Raw genomic sequence first — 12312 nt, 5'->3', positions numbered from 1 at the left:
CGGACGACCAGCAGAATTGGACGAAGACCATCTTGAAGTACTATTGAAGGAAGATGGTCGTCAATAACACGAAACAATAAACATATGTGCAATGGCAATCTCTTGCCCCTTTCACTCATTGATGTTAACCAAGAACTCGGAGCTTGGTTGCCTCTATATTAACTTGCATGTTTTTGGCTTAGTCTGCAATTATTAGAATTTTTTGTTTGTATTTTTTTTATGGAAACCAAACCCGACATTGATACTCAACATGGAATACTTCGAAATAATTCCATCTACCACAGTTGAAATCAAAAAGGGTCGAGGATTCTAAAGCTGCTCTGGCCTTAGTTTGCCAATTTGAGTATGCTGCAACATTTGTCAACACTTCTAGCATGAGATTCGCCGTGATTCGATAACAAGTTCCTTGTCAGTCGAATTTGGGTCAAAAGCATGCCAAACATGTTGCATGTTGCCTTTACTGTTCAATTTAACAAAGAGCAGAGTTTTTTTGCGATGATTTGTTTTCTTTTCTTTTTCAGAATGCTGTAGTTTGCGTTTGAAAACAAACACCCAGAATGCAATTTAACACCTCGGATAGGAGCATGCCAACAACTAAGACAGGGCACAGTATCCTATGGAACAGCCATTGAAAATAACTGACATTCTTCCTTCTTTCCCGTTGAGTTGTCCAATCGTTCCTTAGTTCGTTCTAATGTAGTCAACATCTAGTGGATTGAACGAAATTCATGTTGGCATTGAAATGAGATTTACACCAAGACCTCGTAGTTGTTAGACAAATATTGGCAAATCTATTTAAACTGCTACTGCTGCAATGGAGATAAGTACTCAGCCAAGGATTTTATTGCAAACGAATGATATGGTTATCCAATTGAGAGGGATATGATTATAGTTGATAATAAACTAAGTTATAATTGGAAAACATTTAAGCATGGATATATAGACATTGAAAGTAAATGATATTAAGATGGAAGTTTTTGAAATAGGGAAGAGACAGCTACACAAAGAGAATGAATATGATCACCCCAAAATATGTTTCAAGGCACAATATTGGGGAGCATGTAACATGTTTGTCGCAACTAAGTTATTTTCTCATATTTATTTGATTTCATCAAGTACGTTATGTTTGGCACGAAAAAAATATTTTTGCCACAAAATCGTTCTACATTTCCCGTTAAAAAGTAACTTCCTAATCTCGAAGCAGGTTTTAGGACGATTATATTCCTTGTCTGGATGTACAGTCGGACAATATCTACCAAATGATATCCCGATGGCTATGGATGGATAGTAGAGTTTAATTAGTACACAGTCAAAATTCAGTAAATAATTATTCCCTATCCCAAGTATCTTTTTTTTACTCTATATTCTAGATATTCTTACAGTTCTTTTCATTTTCTTTTAATAATTCTAATTAATTTACGGATTATCACTTACCTTTATTACGTCTTTGTTGCAGGGCATATTGACGCCTGGACTCCACCACAGCAGATTGTGTTCCCAGCTCTTCTTCCTTTTTGCGGGTTACCGAACCAGGCACATAATAACGTGAGTAGATGTTATCTGTGTCGTCCTAAAAGAGAGCAATTGCAAAACGAAAAGAAATTAATAATGTTCGCCTTAGACAAAGTTTTCAAGAAATTTCAATTTAAAGAAACATTTTTATGAAGGTAGTGTTAAGATCTCCCACCTCAACTATAGACTTCTCTTTGGTGCTCTGGGCCATGTTAACGCATTAGCATTCGTGTCATAACTTCCTTGACACTTTTACTTTCGTTAAGCATTGGCACGTTTCTTCGATGATCTCTATAAGAGCATGTCGCAGTGTCGCTGTCCACATAGATTGTGATTATAAACGGGTGCAAGCAAAATGCAGCATGCATTGGAACACGAAAGCTCTTTATGGGATTTTATATACCCTGTACCATGCACTACAGATACCCTACAGGAAATTGGTATAAATTGCCAATGGCGGATCTATCACAGGACTGGTACCGATGCTCCAGTTTGTCGTAATTTTTAAATAGTCATATTTTATTTATCCCCATACAGGCTTGATATTAAAATATTATTGGATCTACACATCTATTGAAATATAATTATGGCAATAACCTATTGTTCAACATATTTCCAAAGTTTTTAATTTCTGGTGCGATTCAGATGCCTAAAATGAAACAGTTTGTCCGAGACTGGTTAATTAGGACATGAGACTGGTTAATTAGGACATGTCTGTGGGATGCTCCTACTACATTGTCCTAGGACGTGTCCTTGGGATGAGTCCATGATGTGTCCTGAAGTGTAAATTTACTCCGTCAATGACAAACCCATATTAAAGTGATCGGTCCCTTCCATACCGGTCCCAATCCAGATCTGAGATTGGGACTAGTCCTGTACCGGTCCTGTGGTTTATCAATTTCCTGTGGGGAAGATTTATCTATAATTGATTGTACGCTCAAAAAAAAAAAAAAGTTTATTTGGATCCAAAGATTTTGGCTTTCTCTTCAGGATTTTGGTATTGATTCCAAAGATGCGGCTTAATTAAAATAAGGAAATTTTAATATTAGGATACAGATCCCATTTATGGAATTTTCATTCTCTCTTTGCGATATATTAGTAAAGCTATTCACGTACAACCAGATGTCTGTTTAAAATGCAAATTATAGGTTAGGTTATGTGGCAGCCCGATGTATCACACTGAAAAAAAGCATACTCGGTTCCAAAGATTTTTTCTTTACTTTAAAAAATTTGGTATTGATTCCGAGCCAAAGAAGCGGAGAATACAAGTAAGGATACTCTTAAGACACAATTCTCTTTTAAATTTAGGTTTTGAGTACTTGCTTCTAGGAAACAAATTTTAATTTTTCGCTTTCTCAGCTTTTTTTCTTCATATGCTATGAAAGTCCTTTAAAAACGAGTTAACGGCAACTTTATTTTCCAAATTAGGACTCGACTTCCAGTAGAAATTATGCTATGTTTGAAGTAAAAAACTTCTTTAAAATAAAGTTTTGAATAACATGTCCTATATTTGAACGATTTTGTGCTTTGTAGTCAAGATGCAAAAAGACAACAAATTTAAAGACAATTTCATTAAATTTAAAGAATTTTTCTGAATTATTAAAGTCAAGTTGACCTTAGAATATAAATTTTTTCTTTCATGTTAAGATACCCATTTTTAAGTCAAATCACTTAATTATAAGGACAATATGACTTCATTGAAAAGTTTATCGACTTTTGGACAAGGAAAATAACTTTATTTTAGAGAAATGCGTCTTCTATGCTAAGCAAAATTTGTATTCGTATTTTAAATACATGAAATCTTTGACCTCACTATTAGACTATTCAGTCCATTGTGATACCACAGTGGTGAACTTCTCCCTTATCACTGAGTGCTGCCCGATTCCCTGTTAAGCTCAATGACAAGGGACCTCCTTTTTATAGCCGAGTCCGAACGGCGTTCCACATTCCAGTGAAACCACTTAGAGAAGCTTTGAAACCCTCAGAAATGTCACCAGCATTACTGAGGTGGGATAATCCACCGCTGAAAAACTTTTTGGTGTTCGGTCGTAGCAGGAATCTATTCTATAAAATCAAGTTTGTTGTATTTAATATATCATAGCGCTATTTCTAAAAATAAGGAAAATTTGTCGGATATTTGAGTAACCTACAAATAAGAAAGTCACATTTTGACCAAAAATTAAAACAACTTACTACAATCAAATTGTTTATTGGCAAATAAATATTTTGTTTAATTCGACGGGTTGTTTTTAAATATAACCACTATTTCAAAAAAAAAATTCTTTGAAAAAAGCGGTATCCAGATGTTTTCCATTTGCATTTTTTTTTTAATTTTTTGGAGGAAAGGCAAATAAATATTTTGTTTAATTCGACGCGTTGTTTTTAAATACAACCACTATTTAAAAAAATTTTTTCTTTGAAAAAAAAGTGGTATCCAGATGTTTTCCATTTTGCATTTTTTTTATTTTTTCGGAGGAAAATGTCCAAGATTCGTGTCCTACATTTAATGACAAAAAATTAAGCAAAACTTATTTTTCTTTTATTTAAAATTTCGTTAATTTACATTTTTTATTAAAGCAAGTATTAGCTTTTTAATGAATCTTCTGGAATTTCACAATATCAACCTTCTATAGTGCAAATATATTCGGTTTTACCTTCCTTACATCCACTCATTGCTTCTCTTTTCACCTCACACCTTTTGTTTTCTATATTGAATTTAACCTCAAGCCAATTTAACGCTTTAGCTGGCATTTCTTCTATCAATTTTCCTTATTTTTGAAATATTTCCATAGCAAAGCATTGTAGCATAGGGGACAGAGGTGATTTGCATTGATTTCCAAACACAAGCCGACAGCTTATCAGCCTGGGTGTCCATATGGACCAAAGAAACAATAGATCTGAAAACTGCCTCCACATACTCTCGGATGCCTTTTCTTTGGTTTGACCGTAACAAGATTTTCATTTACGTTGACAATTATAATTAATTAAATTTTGGCTTGAAGGTCTTTTAAGCATACTGTCAGACTCTCACCTACCTCACCTAACTGAAAGCAACAGATTGTGTGATTTGGGGGAAGGATTTATTGAACGAAATGGGCATTTCTTTGGACCATGTGAAATGTCTTTGTTATGGCAAATACCTACGGGCTTATGAAATCGTAATAGAAAAACCTGTCCATAGAGCTGGTAAGCTCCATTTGTCATTTTAACAGGATTCCTATCTTCTCGTACACCTATGATGACTATGATATAACCGACAGAAATGGACAAACGATAAATGGTTAGTAAAATAGATGGACGGACATATGTGGATGTATAACCAGACAGGTGATGGTAAAATTTATTTAATGGCCAGTGATTGTTTGTGGCGCAGGAGTTTGAATAAACATCACAATGGCATAACGCCATTTCACACAAATGAATCAGGCTGGGTGACAGCTCGTTTGTCTTTTTGACAGCTCTAAGACAAAATAATAATATTTTGCCATTTAGCAAACATTGTACTTTGTATGTTATAATGATTGCAATTGCAAAGTTTAGTCAATATGGCAACTCTGTAATTTTTGTTGTTGTTTTGAGTGTTGTTATTTATTTACAATGTAATTTATTAAATAGTTAATAAGTTTGTCATCCTTTAGCATATACATTTTTCCAAACAATTATGTCGACAACTTCTCGTTGTAGTAAAACAAGAAATCAACATAAATCTAAACATGGCCAGAGGAGCAATTTCAGGGGCCTTAAGAATGTAGGGCCAAATGAGCAAACGGGTTTGATTGTTTTTGATTGTTTCTTGGCAAATTTCTTTGTAATGAAGTAAGAATTTCGATAAGTGCTTAGCCCAAAAATGAATGTAAATTTTTGCTTTAAAACTCGAGACATAACGCTCGACAATGTTTCGACTTTTCAGCAGGTCTTTAGGCCTCCGTAACGCCGATTACCTATTAATCTTCTCTTGATTGATATTTGGACGCCAGGTGTTGCCAGGTGATTTTTGAATCTTCCCCCCAAAGATTGAGCAAAAATACCAAATTGTTCCAATTTTTTTTTTTTTCAAAAAAAAAAAAAACAACCTAAACAATTTTAGGAATGTCAATCCTTACAAAATGGTTTTCAAAATTCTGTGAACTTCCGTTATGTTTTCTGCAAATTTATGCCTGAATTGTTCCGGATTTGATTGATAATTGTTCCACTTTATAAGTTGTAAGATAGGTTTTATTTCCCAAAAATTCCCGCAAATAAAGTGTACCCCTAAAATTCTCTTCAAAGAGACAAACCCCTAATAGTGGGGTCACTCGACCCCAACCTGGTCGAGTGAGTGACTGTTTTAAGAAAAAACGTCGACGGGGCCAAATCGGGATAATATTATAGATTAGCCAGCCAAATACTTTTCACGAAAAATTTTCTATAACGTGATCGTTAAATCGTCAAGCTTTATCACTTCTTGGCTTAGAATACATCACATTCCCATGTTTTCTAAAAACAAATTGGAGATCCAATAACATTGAGATGAATATAAGAAGATAATAAAAAGCAATCGAAAGGTGAGGTGAGGTGAGGTGAGGGCCATTGATTTCATAACAGATGCATTTAAGGGGAGAAAAATAAATTTATAATTCTCTGTCCGGAAATCAGTAAATATGCTACAAACAGGGTTGGCCTAACCAAATGTAGAAAACCTACTGTTGAACAACAAAATTTTAAACCTTTTTTAATTCAATTTAGTTTAGCTCCCCGATAAGAGGGATGTAAAAATTATGCTGTTTCATTGTGTTTATTGAAAACTTAACTAGTTTTAGATCTCGCATTCGCAACTTCAAACTATTCGGATTTTGCGTTGTTCATAATGTTCATCCAAGCTTTCGTTGCATCAGCGAATGACTAGCTAGAGCTTTGGCAAATTTTAATTAGTATGGAAAATTGGTTCTAATAAGTCAAAAAGTGGATTTTAAAATTCACTCCTAAGTAGTGGAACGCTAATATGAGCATGAACGTATAACAGGTTGACTGATAAGTCCCCGGTCTAACAAAGAAAAAACATATTTTTTTGTCAAAATTCGGTTTTATTATTCAACATAGTTCCCTTCAAGAGCGATACAACGATTATAACGACCTTCCAATTCGTTATCAAAATAGGCCTCAGTTCATTGCAGCCAAATTTTTTCCATGCGAGGTCTGAGAACAAGAAAAAGTCGCTGGGGGCCAGATCTGGAGAATACGGTGGGTGGGGAAGCAATTCGAAGCCCAATTCATGAATTTTAGCCATCGTTCTCAATGACTTGTGGCACGGTGCGTCGTCTTGGTGGAACAACACTTTTGTCTTCTTCATATGAGGCCGTTTTGCCGCGATTTCGACCTTCAAACGCTCCAATAACGCCATATAATAGTCACTGTTGATGGTTTTTCCCTTCTCAAGATAATCGATAAAAATTATTCCATGCGCATCCCAAAAAAAGAGGCCATTACTTTGCCAGCGGACTTTTGAGTCTTTGCACGCTTCGGAGACGGTTCACCGGTCGCTGTCCACTCAGCCGACTGTCGATTGGACTTAGGAGTGTAGTGATGGAGCCATGTTTCATCCATTGTCACATATCGACGGAAAAACTCAGGTGTATTACGAGTTAACAGCTGCAAACACCGCTCAGGTCAAATGTGACCTCGCGCGGCACCCATTTTGCACAGAGCTTCCGCATATCCAAATATTGATGAATGATATGACCAACACGTTCCTTTGTTATCTTTAAGGCCTCTGCTATCTCGATCAACTTCATTTTACGGTTTTATTTTTTTTGAAGTTTTCGTCGGTAACCACCTCTTTCGGGCGTCCACTGCGTTCACCGTCCACCGTGCTCATTTCACCACGCTTGAATTTTGCATACCAATCAATTATTGTTGATTTCCCTGGGATAGAGTCCGGAAACTCATTATCAAGCCAAGTTTTTGCTTCCACCGTATTATTCCCCTTCAGAAAACAGTATTTTATCAAAACACGAAATTCCTTGTTTTCTATTTTTTTGTTTTTCACAATAACAAAAGTTGCTTCACAAAAGACGCTCTATCTCACAAACTAAATGACTTACAGACGTCAAATTTTGACACGAATCATTTGAAGATTGGTACTATATAAAAATAATATGCATTTAATACTAGTGACGCCATCTATGTATCAGACCGGGGACTTATCAGCCAACCTGTTACAGATCGTCACGTTTACTGCACTCTCGAGTAAGACATCGTAATTTTGAAGTCTTCTTTTGACGTAAGTCTATTGTCTTCTACTTTTTTAAATCCGTTTATAATTTTATGAACATTCGTGAGAACTGAAACTTCTTAAAACATACCGTCATCTCGGATATCATCAAATTCGCTGCCCAACCGACGCGTCTGGAGTATTGTGAATTTACGACGTTTGTTACTTTTTCTAAATTTACAACGTTTACAACTTTTTGACAGTCGCAAACCATCTCTGGCTACAACGACATTTTTCTAGTTTTTTTAAGTCAAGGATTTATAAAGTTCGCACTCGTGTACTTTTTTGTTACGATTTGAGTAAACAATGAATTTGGTACAAAAGTACATTCAGGAAAAGTATATTCGGCTCAGAATGGACGATGTGGACTCAATCCAAATTAGCCCCAGTTAAATTTTAGTAAAAACCCCAGCAGGAGGTGGTGGTGGAGGGTATAAAAATAAACATAAACGTGAAAAATAATTAAAATAAACTTCCACGGACTGCTCTTAAAAAATGACAAATGACATGATCTCATGGTTCCATTTCTTGCCCGGTGTGGACACACCGAACATATCACGCCAAAAGTTTTCCTTTTGACACGTTTACTGCCTCATCTCGAGCTCCTTCAATCAATTTCAAAACGAGATCGTGGATCATTCTTACGTTATATTTTCGTTATCAAAACCGACCTGCGATAACGTTGAAACTCCTTGCTGACAGCTACCTTCAAAGGGGAAGAGTCACCATATACAATACCCAAGGGTTCTTTTGGTATCGCTGCCACATTTATCTTTGTATTGTATCTCCTAGTATCCACGGACACTCAAGCTTTCACATGTGATAAAAACCAAACGACTAGACCGATGATACTAAGTATTTATCGGACCACCTTCGTATCTCACTATAGATCCTAGATTTCAAGAAATAATATACAGTTTTCATAATGTTCAAAAATTTTATAAGAATAAAGGCCGTATCGGACATTCCTTCCGTTTGGTCCTCAATCTTCCACTTGGTTGAAAAATATTGTTGCCAACCAATTCATACAATGACTCGAACAAAAAAAAAAAAAAAAGATCCACAATAACATTGAAAAGTGTCAGCAAGGAAAGTCATTTATCATTCAAATGCCATAGTCACAGTTCTGATGCAAAGACTTAAAGTTTCACAACAAATTTATACTACCAACATGGGATAACTTTCGGTTAGTTCATCCATAACTGTCTGTCCATGCGTCTTCTGTTTTTTTTTTTTTTTGGATCCTCGTCTTCTGTTTGATATTTATATTCGAATAAAGGAACATAGTTTTTAAATATTTATGAATTTATTTTTAATTCATAAAAATATTCCGATGGAAAATACCATGAAAATTTCTTGTATTTTTTTTTCATAAGCTTTACGGGTTTAAAGGGAAACTTATAACATAACATCAAGGTCAAAGAATAAAAATAACACCGAGAAAGGAGAGATATTTAGAATACCAATATATTTTCCAAATCTTTAGGTATGTGTCCGTTTCAAATTCCTTTGGAAACGAGAAAGCCGATTTGAGATTAAGTGTGCATATGTGATATGGCTTTGTCCTTTCAGGATATTAGTTGACCATTGGGCACACGTGTATGCATGCCTGTGCCATATCTGGTACATATTGACCACATCAACAATGCTCAAAGAGAATTTCCAATTTCCAGCAATTTAATTATCTTTGGAAATTCTTCGAATTCTATCATCCACTTACTGAGGAATATTTTCACTCAATGACTGAATGCTTTTATTCAATTGTACAATACGGAGAAACGGAAATGTTGTTGAATTAAAGATGAAGTAAATACAATGTGTTTGTATTTCCATTGAGTTCTATTGAGAGTATGTAATGTTATTATTCATATATTTAAGTGATAAATATAGATTAAATAAATTAATATATTGAGTTGAAAGCATTTACATGCTATTCTTCTTAATCAATTTTATCTCCTTATTAGTAACTTTTGATGCAGAACACACTAATACGAAATATTATGCAACCATAGGCAATAAAGCCTAAATTGAGTCTTCTATACTGGGATGGAAAATAATGTTTTTTTAATAAAGTACATAAAAGGTATTTTTTCGAGCAAAAAAGTAATTTTCACTAAAATTCAACAAAAATTCCATTGGAAGATTATTGTGAAGAGCTGGAAGCCACCATGGTGCAATGGTTAGCATGCCCGCCTTGCATACATAAGGTCGTGGGTTCGATTCCAGCTTCGACCGAACACAAAAAGTTTTTCAGCCTCAGTAATGCTGGTGACATTTCTGAATGATTCAAAGCTTCTCAAAGAGGTTTCACTGCAAAGTGGAACGCCGGACACGGCTATAAAAATGAGGTCCCTTGTCATTGAACTTAACATGGAATCGGGCAGCACTCAGTGATAAGAGAGAAGTTCACCACTGTGGTATCACAATGGACTGAATAGTCTAAGTGAGCCTGATACATGGGGCTGCCACCTAACCTAACCTAACCATTGTCAAGAGCTCCTTTAGACTGAATTTTAAAGAAAATAAAATTTTGTTTGTCAACTCTTCAATTTAAAATACTTTTTCTTGTTTAGTTTCATATCCGCTTACAAATTTTCTGTAGATAAATAAAAATAAATTTTTGACAACATTTTCTATAGATATAAAATTTTGACAAATTTTTTTTATAGATATTAAATATTGAAAAAAAAAATCTATAGAAAAAAATTTTTGACAAAGTTTTGTCAACATTTTATTTCTATAAAAAGTAGAAATAAAATGTTGACAAAACTTTCTAAAGAAATAAAAGTTTGACAAAATATTCTATAGAAATAACATTTTGACAAAATTTTCTAACGAAATAAACTTTTGACAAATTTTTCTATAGATAAAAAATTTTGACCAAATATTCTATAGAAATAAAACATTTACTAGGGGTTTTTTCCTTCATTAATATTCCCCGTTTCATTTGTTACTTAGATACCATAAATTATTCAAAGTTTAAAAATTATGTTTAAGTTGAAAAGTTATGTGAACTCTTAAAATATAATTATTAAATTATTGTGTAAAATGAATTTATTCAAACAATAAAAATAGTAAAAAAACATTTACTATAAAAATAAAATTTTGACACAATTTTCTATAGAAATAAAATTTTGACGAAATTTTCTATAAAAATAAAATGTTGACAAAAATGTCTGAAGAAATAAAATTTTCTATAGAAATAAAATTTTGACAAAATTTTCTATAGAAATAAAATTTTGACAAAATTTTCTATAGAAATAAAATTTTGACAAAATTTTCTATAGAAATAAAATTTTGTCAAAATGTTCTATAGAAATATTTTTTTATAGAAATAAAATGTTGACAAGAAATAAAAAAATATTTGGACAAAATTTTCCAAAAGTAAACATTTTGACAAAATTTTCTGTTGAAATAAAATGTTGAGAAAACTTTCTGAAGGAATAAATGTTTGTAAAATATTAAAATATTTTGTCAAAACTATTGTACCATAAATCTGATATCGGCCCAAAAATGTTCACAAAGGTACAAAATCATTCGCGGGGGTACTCCCGTACTGAAAGTGAAAAAGTATTGAAAAAAAGTACTATAGAACTGCATTTCCATCCCTGCTTCTATATGGAAGACTACACTCCAAGTTTACTTGAATACAAAGATTTTGAACTTTTGGTATTGATTCCAAGTTAAAGATGTGGCATTTGAAAATAGAGCTATATTTTATGGAGCTGCCTACCTTTAAATCTAGGACCAATAACATTAAAATTATAATAGAGATCTCATTCGAATTCGATCGTTCGAATCGAATTCTCATTCCCTTTTTGCGGCCAACATCCTATCATATTATTTTGCTCTGACAATCATGTTTTTCTCTGCGTGTTGCTAAAGAAATATTCGTACTTACTACCATACTAAGATTAAGATTGATGCATTTGTTACAAATTTTAAAAAATTATGAACTATTTTGTAGGGAATACGACTTTAGTAAATATTTATGTTTCATTTTTTGTATAATTTTTCCCTTAATCCTTAAGGCATCTTTGGACTCAAGTAAACATTTTCTTAAGTGCTGAAAACGTTTAGATATTCGTCCAACTGACATTGAACCCTCACCCTTTGTATGTGTACATTTTCGGGCATACCTACCATAGCAGCATGTTGACTCTGGGTGTACACTTCATCGGTAACATCCGTTAAGATTTAAATGAAGCTCCCATGTCAATGCTCTTTAGATAAAAAATCTTCAATAAAATTTGCACAGAAATGTGAGCATTTCATTAACACTTAGTAGCTTGCATTAAGGAAAGAATGAAACGTGATACAACACAAAAAAATCTATTTACTAGGTTGGCGATGGCAATGAACTTTCGGGTTTTGTCATGTTTTGCACTATGGTTATTGTAAAGCTCGATGTTGAAATTAAGAACTGACTTCATAAACTCGGCTTATAATTGAAAATAGTAGTTGGTCCAATAAAGATAATTTAAAATGTTTCAAACATTACATTTTTATTTTCGATAACATCAAATAAACCATAGCCAAGGGAAGTTGAA

At 33.7% G+C, this 12312-nt stretch overlaps 1 protein-coding gene across 1 annotated transcript in view; it reads right to left on the bottom strand.

The window, feature by feature from the left end:
• LOC142227362 (uncharacterized) overlaps positions 1-12312 on the bottom strand; it is a 338342-nt gene that overhangs the window by 38463 nt on the left and 287567 nt on the right. Inside the window, exon 2 of the mRNA XM_075297853.1 lies at positions 1435-1570. Within this exon, the coding sequence (XP_075153968.1) occupies positions 1435-1570 (136 nt within the window). The remainder of the gene's footprint in view (positions 1-1434; positions 1571-12312) is intronic.

Source organism: Haematobia irritans, chromosome 2 (genome assembly GCF_050003625.1).
Source record: "Haematobia irritans isolate KBUSLIRL chromosome 2, ASM5000362v1, whole genome shotgun sequence".
In the NCBI taxonomy this organism is placed as follows: domain Eukaryota; kingdom Metazoa; phylum Arthropoda; class Insecta; order Diptera; family Muscidae; genus Haematobia; species Haematobia irritans.
This window is presented reverse-complemented; position numbering and strand designations above follow the sequence as displayed.